The sequence below is a fragment of the Branchiostoma lanceolatum genome, chromosome 17 (genome assembly GCF_035083965.1).
Source record: "Branchiostoma lanceolatum isolate klBraLanc5 chromosome 17, klBraLanc5.hap2, whole genome shotgun sequence".
NCBI lineage: Eukaryota > Metazoa > Chordata > Leptocardii > Amphioxiformes > Branchiostomatidae > Branchiostoma > Branchiostoma lanceolatum.
This window is the reverse complement of record NC_089738.1, coordinates 14,792,229-14,803,708: the sequence shown is the minus strand read 5'-3', so window position 1 is coordinate 14,803,708 and position 11,480 is coordinate 14,792,229. Positions and strand designations below refer to the sequence as shown.

The window sequence follows — 11,480 nt, the reverse complement described above, 5'->3', positions numbered from 1 at the left end:
GACACCAATCCAGCAAGAATCAGCAGAAGGTAAGGTTCTTTAAGATATGTAGAATCCCATGCATCACAGTACAAGAGTCAGCATCTTACCGTCGCAAAGCATGGTGGGCAGCTTAGTAGTCAAGTCCTGAAGTCTGTCGAAATCATCCAGAGATAGAAGAGTCTTCTCATCTCCTGCGATAGCTAGCAGCTGGTCGCTGTCCAGGTTGGTGCCCACACCAATAGCAATGGTGACGATTCCGGCCTGGCGCATTCTCCGAGCAGGACGCTTGACGTCGTCCTGGGATATGCCGTCGGTGATGACGACGGCTATCTTGGTCACGTCGGCTCGCGCGCCCTTCCTCACGTCGAAGTGCAGACGAGTGGCGAAGTCGATGGCCTTACCCGTCAGCGTGTAGCCGCCCATATACTCAATAGCAGCCACTGCATCTTGCGCATCCTGGAGGTCGTAGAACTGGTCAAGGAAGAATTCTGTGCGCGCTTGGGCTGCATACTGAACGATAGAGACGCGAACGGCGTTTTCTCCGATATCCAAGAAGGCAAGCATCTGCCCGATGAAGGTCTTCATTCGCTCGAAGTTCTCCAAGCCGACGCTACCAGTGCCATCCACAACGAAGACAATGTCTGCTACTGCCGAACATGGAGGAACTAGAGATTGAAAAGAAAGAAGTTACAAGGCAGCCATATCTGCAAGAACATGACAGCAAGAAAAGAATGATGGAGAAAAACGACGTCAGCCCAGCGGCAATAGTAGTGTCAACATACTAGTATCGCCAACGGTAGATGACACTACAGGCAAGTTTCCAAGCTGCACTCCCGCCGCTGTGGTATTGATGATGACTCGGGTGGTGGCGTCGACATTTGCTCCTAGCGTCACCACACTCACGGTCACTGACGTGCTTGTTGCGGACGCTCTGCAAAGAGGAAAGGAAAGGAGAGTATGATGCACGGAACCTTTTTTTCTTGTGTCCAAGGTCTAAAAGCATTGCAAGTAAAGTCGACATCAAAAAGCAGTGCGCTGAGCGACTTGGCTTGGCGTAGATATATATAGATAGGCGAATTAGTTGATGAAAACAAAGCTGAATTACATCAAGACTTTTAATCTTACCCGGGGGCCACTGACGTGATGGACACCGACTGGATGTCTGCTGGGTTGGCCGAAAATACTTGCAGTATCTGAAAAAGATGTCAAGACGGATGCTCTTTACTAGCACAATGGCTATCAAGCACACTCCATCTCCTTATCTTTGGGCTGACTGTCGACCACTTAGGACCGTGCAAAGCTTTCAGTGAAGGAGCTTGAACTATGCAAGAAGGGATGTCCGTGGGAAACATTGCTCAACATCGGCTAAAGACAGATGAACCTACCGCATTTTCGATGGTCACACTCAAGTCGACATAGGTCTGTGACGAGGTATCTTGCAAGTCCTCGGTGTAGGTGAGAGTCAGCTCCACTGTGACAATGATGGTCGTTCTTGTGGCTGTAGCAAGTGGATATGAAAGGGAAGACCAACAAGTTAGCAAAATGGCAGCATGTAAACTTCTCATCTAAGAGTTGAAAGATAGAGAAAAGAAGATTGGCCATGCCATGTAGACTTACCAGCAGATACAACGGTAGTTTGTGCAGGATCAATAGTCAAGTCTCCAAAGTTGACCTGTAGATTCTGGAAGGTGTCGGAAACAGTGTCCAGGGCGAAGGGAGCAACGGCACATTGTACGGTCCAAACTACGCCTTCTCCGCAGCTAGAAGAGAAACAGACATACATTCAAAAGAAGACCTGCCAGGCTCTAAACTACCATATGCCGAGCGTTTTCACGGACGTTTGTGTAGTGGCATGGTTGTTTTGGACCTTGCGCCATTCCAAGAGAAGGAGTTACTTACCCAGGTGCGAAGCCAATGGGTTGAATGGCTGCTACCCCAGCAGCACTGCTCGTAAAGGTAGTCGTGACCTGTTAATCCATGGAGAAGATGGTCTTAAACAGGGTAAGAAGCAGAAATCGAACTGAAATCGTGCTCAGCCTCAGCAATTCTTCGCTTGGCTTACAGCAAAGATGTAACGACACAGCAATCTAAAGTATACCGCTCTGGTATACAAACTCAATGTTCAATGGAGAAATGCTGGGTTCTTACCGCTTGAACAACTTGCTGGAAAAGTGCCGTGGAAGCGCTGGAATTGGCGTTCAGAAGGGCGACATCGTACGAAGTTGTGATGCAGATGGAGACGACAATTTGCTGGCTGGTACCAACTATATCAAAGGAAAAAATCGGGACGGTTTCAAACATGACACCAATCCAGCAAGAATCAGCAGAAGGTAAGGTTCTTTGAGATATGTACAATCCCATGCATCACAGTACAAGAGTCAGCATCTTACCGTCGCAAAGCATGGTGGGCAGCTTAGTAGTCAAGTCCTGAAGTCTGTCGAAATCATCCAGAGATAGGAGAGTCTTCTCATCTCCTGCGATAGCTAGCAGCTGGTCGCTGTCCAGGTTGGTGCCCACACCAATAGCAATGGTGACGATTCCGGCCTGGCGCATTCTCCGAGCAGGACGCTTGACGTCGTCCTGGGATATGCCGTCGGTGATGACGACGGCTATCTTGGTCACGTCGGCTCGCGCGCCCTTCCTCACGTCGAAGTGCAGACGAGTGGCGAAGTCGATGGCCTTACCCGTCAGCGTGTAGCCGCCCATATACTCAATAGCAGCCACTGCATCTTGCGCATCCTGGAGGTCGTAGAACTGGTCAAGGAAGAATTCTGTGCGCGCTTGGGCTGCATACTGAACGATAGAGACGCGAACGGCGTTTTCTCCGATATCCAAGAAGGCAAGCATCTGCCCGATGAAGGTCTTCATTCGCTCGAAGTTCTCCAAGCCGACGCTACCAGTGCCATCCACAACGAAGACAATGTCTGCTACTGCCGAACATGGAGGAACTAGAGATTGAAAAGAAAGAAGTTACAAGGCAGCCATATCTGCAAGAACATGACAGCAAGAAAAGAATGATGGAGAAAAACGACGTCAGCCCAGCGGCAATAGTAGTGTCAACATACTAGTATCGCCAACGGTAGATGACACTACAGGCAAGTTTCCAAGCTGCACTCCCGCCGCTGTGGTATTGATGATGACTCGGGTGGTGGCGTCGACATTTGCTCCTAGCGTCACCACACTCACGGTCACTGACGTGCTTGTTGCGGACGCTCTGCAAAGAGGAAAGGAAAGGAGAGTATGATGCACGGAACCTTTTTTTCTTGTGTCCAAGGTCTAAAAGCATTGCAAGTAAAGTCGACATCAAAAAGCAGTGCGCTGAGCGACTTGGCTTGGCGTAGATATATATAGATAGGCGAATTAGTTGATGAAAACAAAGCTGAATTACATCAAGACTTTTAATCTTACCCGGGGGCCACTGACGTGATGGACACCGACTGGATGTCTGCTGGGTTGGCCGAAAATACTTGCAGTATCTGAAAAAGATGTCAAGACGGATGCTCTTTACTAGCACAATGGCTATCAAGCACACTCCATCTCCTTATCTTTGGGCTGACTGTCGACCACTTAGGACCGTGCAAAGCTTTCAGTGAAGGAGCTTGAACTATGCAAGAAGGGATGTCCGTGGGAAACATTGCTCAACATCGGCTAAAGACAGATGAACCTACCGCATTTTCGATGGTCACACTCAAGTCGACATAGGTCTGTGACGAGGTATCTTGCAAGTCCTCGGTGTAGGTGAGAGTCAGCTCCACTGTGACAATGATGGTCGTTCTTGTGGCTGTAGCAAGTGGATATGAAAGGGAAGACCAACAAGTTAGCAAAATGGCAGCATGTAAACTTCTCATCTAAGAGTTGAAAGATAGAGAAAAGAAGATTGGCCATGCCATGTAGACTTACCAGCAGATACAACGGTAGTTTGTGCAGGATCAATAGTCAAGTCTCCAAAGTTGACCTGTAGATTCTGGAAGGTGTCGGAAACAGTGTCCAGGGCGAAGGGAGCAACGGCACATTGTACGGTCGAAACTACGCCTCCTCCGCAGCTAGAAGAGAAACGGATACACGTTCAAAAGAAGACCTGTCAGGCTCTAAACTACCATATGCCGAGCGTTTTCACGGACGTTTGTGTAGTGGCATGGTTGTTTTGGACCTTGCGCCATTCCAAGAGAAGGAGTTACTTACCCAGGTGCGAAGCCAATGGGTTGAATGGCTGCTACCCCAGCAGCACTGCTCGTAAAGGTAGTCGTGACCTGTTAATCCATGGAGAAGATGGTCTTAAACAGGGTAAGAAGCAGAAATCGAACTGAAATCGTGCTCAGCCTCAGCAATTCTTCGCTTGGCTTACAGCAAAGATGTAACGACACAGCAATCTCAAGTATACCGCTCTGGTATACAAACTCAATGTTCAATGGAGAAATGCTGGGTTCTTACCGCTTGAACAACTTGCTGGAAAAGTGCCGTGGAAGCGCTGGAATTGGCGTTCAGAAGGGCGACATCGTACGAAGTTGTGATGCAGATGGAGACGACAATTTGCTGGCTGGTACCAACTATATCAAAGGAAAAAATCGGGACGGTTTCAAACATGACACCAATCCAGCAAGAATCAGCAGAAGGTAAGGTTCTTTGAGATATGTACAATCCCATGCATCACAGTACAAGAGTCAGCATCTTACCGTCGCAAAGCATGGTGGGCAGCTTAGTAGTCAAGTCCTGAAGTCTGTCGAAATCATCCAGAGATAGGAGAGTCTTCTCATCTCCTGCGATAGCTAGCAGCTGGTCGCTGTCCAGGTTGGTGCCCACACCAATAGCAATGGTGACGATTCCGGCCTGGCGCATTCTCCGAGCAGGACGCTTGACGTCGTCCTGGGATATGCCGTCGGTGATGACGACGGCTATCTTGGTCACGTCGGCTCGCGCGCCCTTCCTCACGTCGAAGTGCAGACGAGTGGCGAAGTCGATGGCCTTACCCGTCAGCGTGTAGCCGCCCATATACTCAATAGCAGCCACTGCATCTTGCGCATCCTGGAGGTCGTAGAACTGGTCAAGGAAGAATTCTGTGCGCGCTTGGGCTGCATACTGAACGATAGAGACGCGAACGGCGTTTTCTCCGATATCCAAGAAGGCAAGCATCTGCCCGATGAAGGTCTTCATTCGCTCGAAGTTCTCCAAGCCGACGCTACCAGTGCCATCCACAACGAAGACAATGTCTGCTACTGCCGAACATGGAGGAACTAGAGATTGAAAAGAAAGAAGTTACAAGGCAGCCATATCTGCAAGAACATGACAGCAAGAAAAGAATGATGGAGAAAAACGACGTCAGCCCAGCGGCAATAGTAGTGTCAACATACTAGTATCGCCAACGGTAGATGACACTACAGGCAAGTTTCCAAGCTGCACTCCCGCCGCTGTGGTATTGATGATGACTCGGGTGGTGGCGTCGACATTTGCTCCTAGCGTCACCACACTCACGGTCACTGACGTGCTTGTTGCGGACGCTCTGCAAAGAGGAAAGGAAAGGAGAGTATGATGCACGGAACCTTTTTTTCTTGTGTCCAAGGTCTAAAAGCATTGCAAGTAAAGTCGACATCAAAAAGCAGTGCGCTGAGCGACTTGGCTTGGCGTAGATATATATAGATAGGCGAATTAGTTGATGAAAACAAAGCTGAATTACATCAAGACTTTTAATCTTACCCGGGGGCCACTGACGTGATGGACACCGACTGGATGTCTGCTGGGTTGGCCGAAAATACTTGCAGTATCTGAAAAAGATGTCAAGACGGATGCTCTTTACTAGCACAATGGCTATCAAGCACACTCCATCTCCTTATCTTTGGGCTGACTGTCGACCACTTAGGACCGTGCAAAGCTTTCAGTGAAGGAGCTTGAACTATGCAAGAAGGGATGTCCGTGGGAAACATTGCTCAACATCGGCTAAAGACAGATGAACCTACCGCATTTTCGATGGTCACACTCAAGTCGACATAGGTCTGTGACGAGGTATCTTGCAAGTCCTCGGTGTAGGTGAGAGTCAGCTCCACTGTGACAATGATGGTCGTTCTTGTGGCTGTAGCAAGTGGATATGAAAGGGAAGACCAACAAGTTAGCAAAATGGCAGCATGTAAACTTCTCATCTAAGAGTTGAAAGATAGAGAAAAGAAGATTGGCCATGCCATGTAGACTTACCAGCAGATACAACGGTAGTTTGTGCAGGATCAATAGTCAAGTCTCCAAAGTTGACCTGTAGATTCTGGAAGGTGTCGGAAACAGTGTCCAGGGCGAAGGGAGCAACGGCACATTGTACGGTCGAAACTACGCCTCCTCCGCAGCTAGAAGAGAAACGGATACACGTTCAAAAGAAGACCTGTCAGGCTCTAAACTACCATATGCCGAGCGTTTTCACGGACGTTTGTGTAGTGGCATGGTTGTTTTGGACCTTGCGCCATTCCAAGAGAAGGAGTTACTTACCCAGGTGCGAAGCCAATGGGTTGAATGGCTGCTACCCCAGCAGCACTGCTCGTAAAGGTAGTCGTGACCTGTTAATCCATGGAGAAGATGGTCTTAAACAGGGTAAGAAGCAGAAATCGAACTGAAATCGTGCTCAGCCTCAGCAATTCTTCGCTTGGCTTACAGCAAAGATGTAACGACACAGCAATCTCAAGTATACCGCTCTGGTATACAAACTCAATGTTCAATGGAGAAATGCTGGGTTCTTACCGCTTGAACAACTTGCTGGAAAAGTGCCGTGGAAGCGCTGGAATTGGCGTTCAGAAGGGCGACATCGTACGAAGTTGTGATGCAGATGGAGACGACAATTTGCTGGCTGGTACCAACTATATCAAAGGAAAAAATCGGGACGGTTTCAAACATGACACCAATCCAGCAAGAATCAGCAGAAGGTAAGATTCTTTGAGATATGTAGAATCCCATGCATCAAAGTACAAGAGTCAGCATCTTACCGTCGCAAAGCATGGTGGGCAGCTTAGTAGTCAAGTCCTGAAGACTGTCGAAATCATCCAGAGACAGGAGAGTCTTCTCATCTCCTGCGATAGCTAGCAGCTGGTCGCTGTCCAGGTTGGTGCCCACACCAATAGCAATGGTGACGATTCCGGCCTGGCGCATTCTCCGAGCAGGACGCTTGACGTCGTCCTGGGATATGCCGTCGGTGATGACGACGGCTATCTTGGTCACGTCGGCTCGCGCGCCCTTCCTCACGTCGAAGTGCAGACGAGTGGCGAAGTCGATGGCCTTACCCGTCAGCGTGTAGCCGCCCATATACTCAATAGCAGCCACTGCATCTTGCGCATCCTGGAGGTCGTAGAACTGGTCAAGGAAGAATTCTGTGCGCGCTTGGGCTGCATACTGAACGATAGAGACGCGAACGGCGTTTTCTCCGATATCCAAGAAGGCAAGCATCTGCCCGATGAAGGTCTTCATTCGCTCGAAGTTCTCCAAGCCGACGCTACCAGTGCCATCCACAACGAAGACAATGTCTGCTACTGCCGAACATGGAGGAACTAGAGATTGAAAAGAAAGAAGTTACAAGGCAGCCATATCTGCAAGAACATGACAGCAAGAAAAGAATGATGGAGAAAAACGACGTCAGCCCAGCGGCAATAGTAGTGTCAACATACTAGTATCGCCAACGGTAGATGACACTACAGGCAAGTTTCCAAGCTGCACTCCCGCCGCTGTGGTATTGATGATGACTCGGGTGGTGGCGTCGACATTTGCTCCTAGCGTCACCACACTCACGGTCACTGACGTGCTTGTTGCGGACGCTCTGCAAAGAGGAAAGGAAAGGAGAGTATGATGCACGGAACCTTTTTTTCTTGTGTCCAAGGTCTAAAAGCATTGCAAGTAAAGTCGACATCAAAAAGCAGTGCGCTGAGCGACTTGGCTTGGCGTAGATATATATAGATAGGCGAATTAGTTGATGAAAACAAAGCTGAATTACATCAAGACTTTTAATCTTACCCGGGGGCCACTGACGTGATGGACACCGACTGGATGTCTGCTGGGTTGGCCGAAAATACTTGCAGTATCTGAAAAAGATGTCAAGACGGATGCTCTTTACTAGCACAATGGCTATCAAGCACACTCCATCTCCTTATCTTTGGGCTGACTGTCGACCACTTAGGACCGTGCAAAGCTTTCAGTGAAGGAGCTTGAACTATGCAAGAAGGGATGTCCGTGGGAAACATTGCTCAACATCGGCTAAAGACAGATGAACCTACCGCATTTTCGATGGTCACACTCAAGTCGACATAGGTCTGTGACGAGGTATCTTGCAAGTCCTCGGTGTAGGTGAGAGTCAGCTCCACTGTGACAATGATGGTCGTTCTTGTGGCTGTAGCAAGTGGATATGAAAGGGAAGACCAACAAGTTAGCAAAATGGCAGCATGTAAACTTCTCATCTAAGAGTTGAAAGATAGAGAAAAGAAGATTGGCCATGCCATGTAGACTTACCAGCAGATACAACGGTAGTTTGTGCAGGATCAATAGTCAAGTCTCCAAAGTTGACCTGTAGATTCTGGAAGGTGTCGGAAACAGTGTCCAGGGCGAAGGGAGCAACGGCACATTGTACGGTCGAAACTACGCCTTCTCCGCAGCTAGAAGAGAAACGGACATACATTCAAAAGAAGACCTGCCAGGCTCTAAACTACCATATGCCGAGCGTTTTCACGGACGTTTGTGTAGTGGCATGGTTGTTTTGGACCTTGCGCCATTCCAAGAGAAGGAGTTACTTACCCAGGTGCGAAGCCAATGGGTTGAATGGCTGCTACCCCAGCAGCACTGCTCGTAAAGGTAGTCGTGACCTGTTAATCCATGGAGAAGATGGTCTTAAATAGGGTAAGAAGCAGAAATCGAACTGAAATCGTGCTCAGCCTCAGCAATTCTTCGCTTGGCTTACAGCAAAGATGTAACGACACAGCAATCTAAAGTATACCGCTCTGGTATACAAACTCAATGTTCAATGAAGAAATGCTGGGTTCTTACCGCTTGAACAACTTGCTGGAAAAGTGCCGTGGAAGCGCTGGAATTGGCGTTCAGAAGGGCGACATCGTACGAAGTTGTGATACAGATGGAGACGACAATTTGCTGGCTGGTACCAACTATATCAAAGGAAAAAATCGGGACGGTTTCAAACATGACACCAATCCAGCAAGAATCAGCAGAAGGTAAGGTTCTTTGAGATATGTAGAATCCCATGCATCAAAGTACAAGAGTCAGCATCTTACCGTCGCAAAGCATGGTGGGCAGCTTAGTAGTCAAGTCCTGAAGTCTGTCGAAATCATCCAGAGACAGGAGAGTCTTCTCATCTCCTGCGATAGCTAGCAGCTGGTCGCTGTCCAGGTTGGTGCCCACACCAATAGCAATGGTGACGATTCCGGCCTGGCGCATTCTCCGAGCAGGACGCTTGACGTCGTCCTGGGATATGCCGTCGGTGATGACGACGGCTATCTTGGTCACGTCGGCTCGCGCGCCCTTCCTCACGTCGAAGTGCAGACGAGTGGCGAAGTCGATGGCCTTACCCGTCAGCGTGTAGCCGCCCATATACTCAATAGCAGCCACTGCATCTTGCGCATCCTGGAGGTCGTAGAACTGGTCAAGGAAGAATTCTGTGCGCGCTTGGGCTGCATACTGAACGATAGAGACGCGAACGGCGTTTTCTCCGATATCCAAGAAGGCAAGCATCTGCCCGATGAAGGTCTTCATTCGCTCGAAGTTCTCCAAGCCGACGCTACCAGTGCCATCCACAACGAAGACAATGTCTGCTACTGCCGAACATGGAGGAACTAGAGATTGAAAAGAAAGAAGTTACAAGGCAGCCATATCTGCAAGAACATGACAGCAAGAAAAGAATGATGGAGAAAAACGACGTCAGCCCAGCGGCAATAGTAGTGTCAACATACTAGTATCGCCAACGGTAGATGACACTACAGGCAAGTTTCCAAGCTGCACTCCCGCCGCTGTGGTATTGATGATGACTCGGGTGGTGGCGTCGACATTTGCTCCTAGCGTCACCACACTCACGGTCACTGACGTGCTTGTTGCGGACGCTCTGCAAAGAGGAAAAAGGAAAGGAGAGTATGATGCACGGAACCTTTTTTTCTTGTGTCCAAGGTCTAAAAGCATTGCAAGTAAAGTCGACATCAAAAAGCAGTGCGCTGAGCGACTTGGCTTGGCGTAGATATATATAGATAGGCGAACTAGTTGATGAAAACAAAGCTGAATTACATCAAGACTTTTAATCTTACCCGGGGGCCACTGACGTGATGGACACCGACTGGATGTTTGCTGGGTTGGCCGAAAATACTTGCAGTATCTGAAAAAGATGTCAAGACGGATGCTCTTTACTAGCACAATGGCTATCAAGCACACTCAAGCTCCTTATCTTTGGGCTGACTGTCGACCACTTCGGACCGTGCAAAGCTTTCAGTGAAGGAGCTTGAACTATGCAAGAAGGGATGTCCGTGGGAAACATTGCTCAACATCGGCTAAAGACAGATGAACCTACCGCGTTTTCGATGGTCACACTCAAGTCGACATAGGTCTGTGACGAGGTATCTTGCAAGTCCTCGGTGTAGGTGAGAGTCAGCTCCACTGTGATAATGATGGTCGTTCTTGTGGCTGTAGCAAGTGGATATGAAAGGGAAGACCAACAAGTTAGCAAAATGGAAGCATGTAAACTTCTCATCTAAGAGTTGAAAGATAGAGAAAAGAAGATTGGCCATGCCATGTAGACTTACCAGCAGATACAACGGTAGTTTGTGCAGGATCAATAGTCAAGTCTCCAAAGTTGACCTGTAGATTCTGGAAGGTGTCGGAAACAGTGTCCAGGGCGAAGGGAGCAACGGCACATTGTACGGTCGAAACTACGCCTTCTCCGCAGCTAGAAGAGAAACGGATATACATTCAAAAGAAGACCTGTCAGGCTCTAAACTACCATATGCCGAGCGTTTTCACGGACGTTTGTGTAGTGGCATGGTTGTTTTGGACCTTGCGCCATTCCAAGAGAAGGAGTTACTTACCCAGGTGCGAAGCCAATGGGTTGAATGGCTGCTACCCCAGCAGCACTGCTCGTAAAGGTAGTCGTGACCTGTTAATCCATGGAGAAGATGGTCTTAAACAGGGTAAGAAGCAGAAATCGAACTGAAATCGTGCTCAGCCTCAGCAATTCTTCGCTTGGCTTACAGCAAAGATGTAACGACACAGCAATCTAAAGTATACCGCTCTGGTATACAAACTCAATGTTCAATGAAGAAATGCTGGGTTCTTACCGCTTGAACAACTTGCTGGAAAAGTGCCGTGGAAGCGCTGGAATTGGCGTTCAGAAGGGCGACATCGTACGAAGTTGTGATGCAGATGGAGACGACAATTTGCTGGCTGGTACCAACTATATCAAAGGAAAAAATCGGGACGGTTTCAAACATGACACCAATCCAGCAAGAATCAGCAGAAGGTAAGATTCTTTGAGATATGTAGAATCCCATGCA

General features: G+C 48.6%; 1 protein-coding gene across 1 annotated transcript; it reads right to left on the bottom strand.

Annotated features, from left to right (window-relative positions):
* Positions 1-63: 63 nt before the first annotated feature.
* Positions 64-9,798, bottom strand: LOC136422461 (collagen alpha-3(VI) chain-like). Its single transcript, XM_066410234.1, has 29 exons — positions 9,222-9,798; positions 8,980-9,095; positions 8,731-8,798; positions 8,449-8,591; positions 8,217-8,329; positions 7,957-8,024; positions 7,614-7,762; positions 6,939-7,496; positions 6,697-6,812; positions 6,448-6,515; positions 6,166-6,308; positions 5,934-6,046; positions 5,674-5,741; positions 5,331-5,479; positions 4,656-5,213; positions 4,414-4,529; positions 4,165-4,232; positions 3,883-4,025; positions 3,651-3,763; positions 3,391-3,458; positions 3,048-3,196; positions 2,373-2,930; positions 2,131-2,246; positions 1,882-1,949; positions 1,600-1,742; positions 1,368-1,480; positions 1,108-1,175; positions 765-913; positions 64-647 (listed from the first exon to the last, which is right to left on the bottom strand). Exons 1-29 carry the CDS (start codon positions 9,697-9,699, stop codon positions 64-66), a joined length of 5,364 nt encoding a protein of 1,787 aa, XP_066266331.1. The 5' UTR covers positions 9,700-9,798.
* Positions 9,799-11,480: the final 1,682 nt, after the last annotated feature.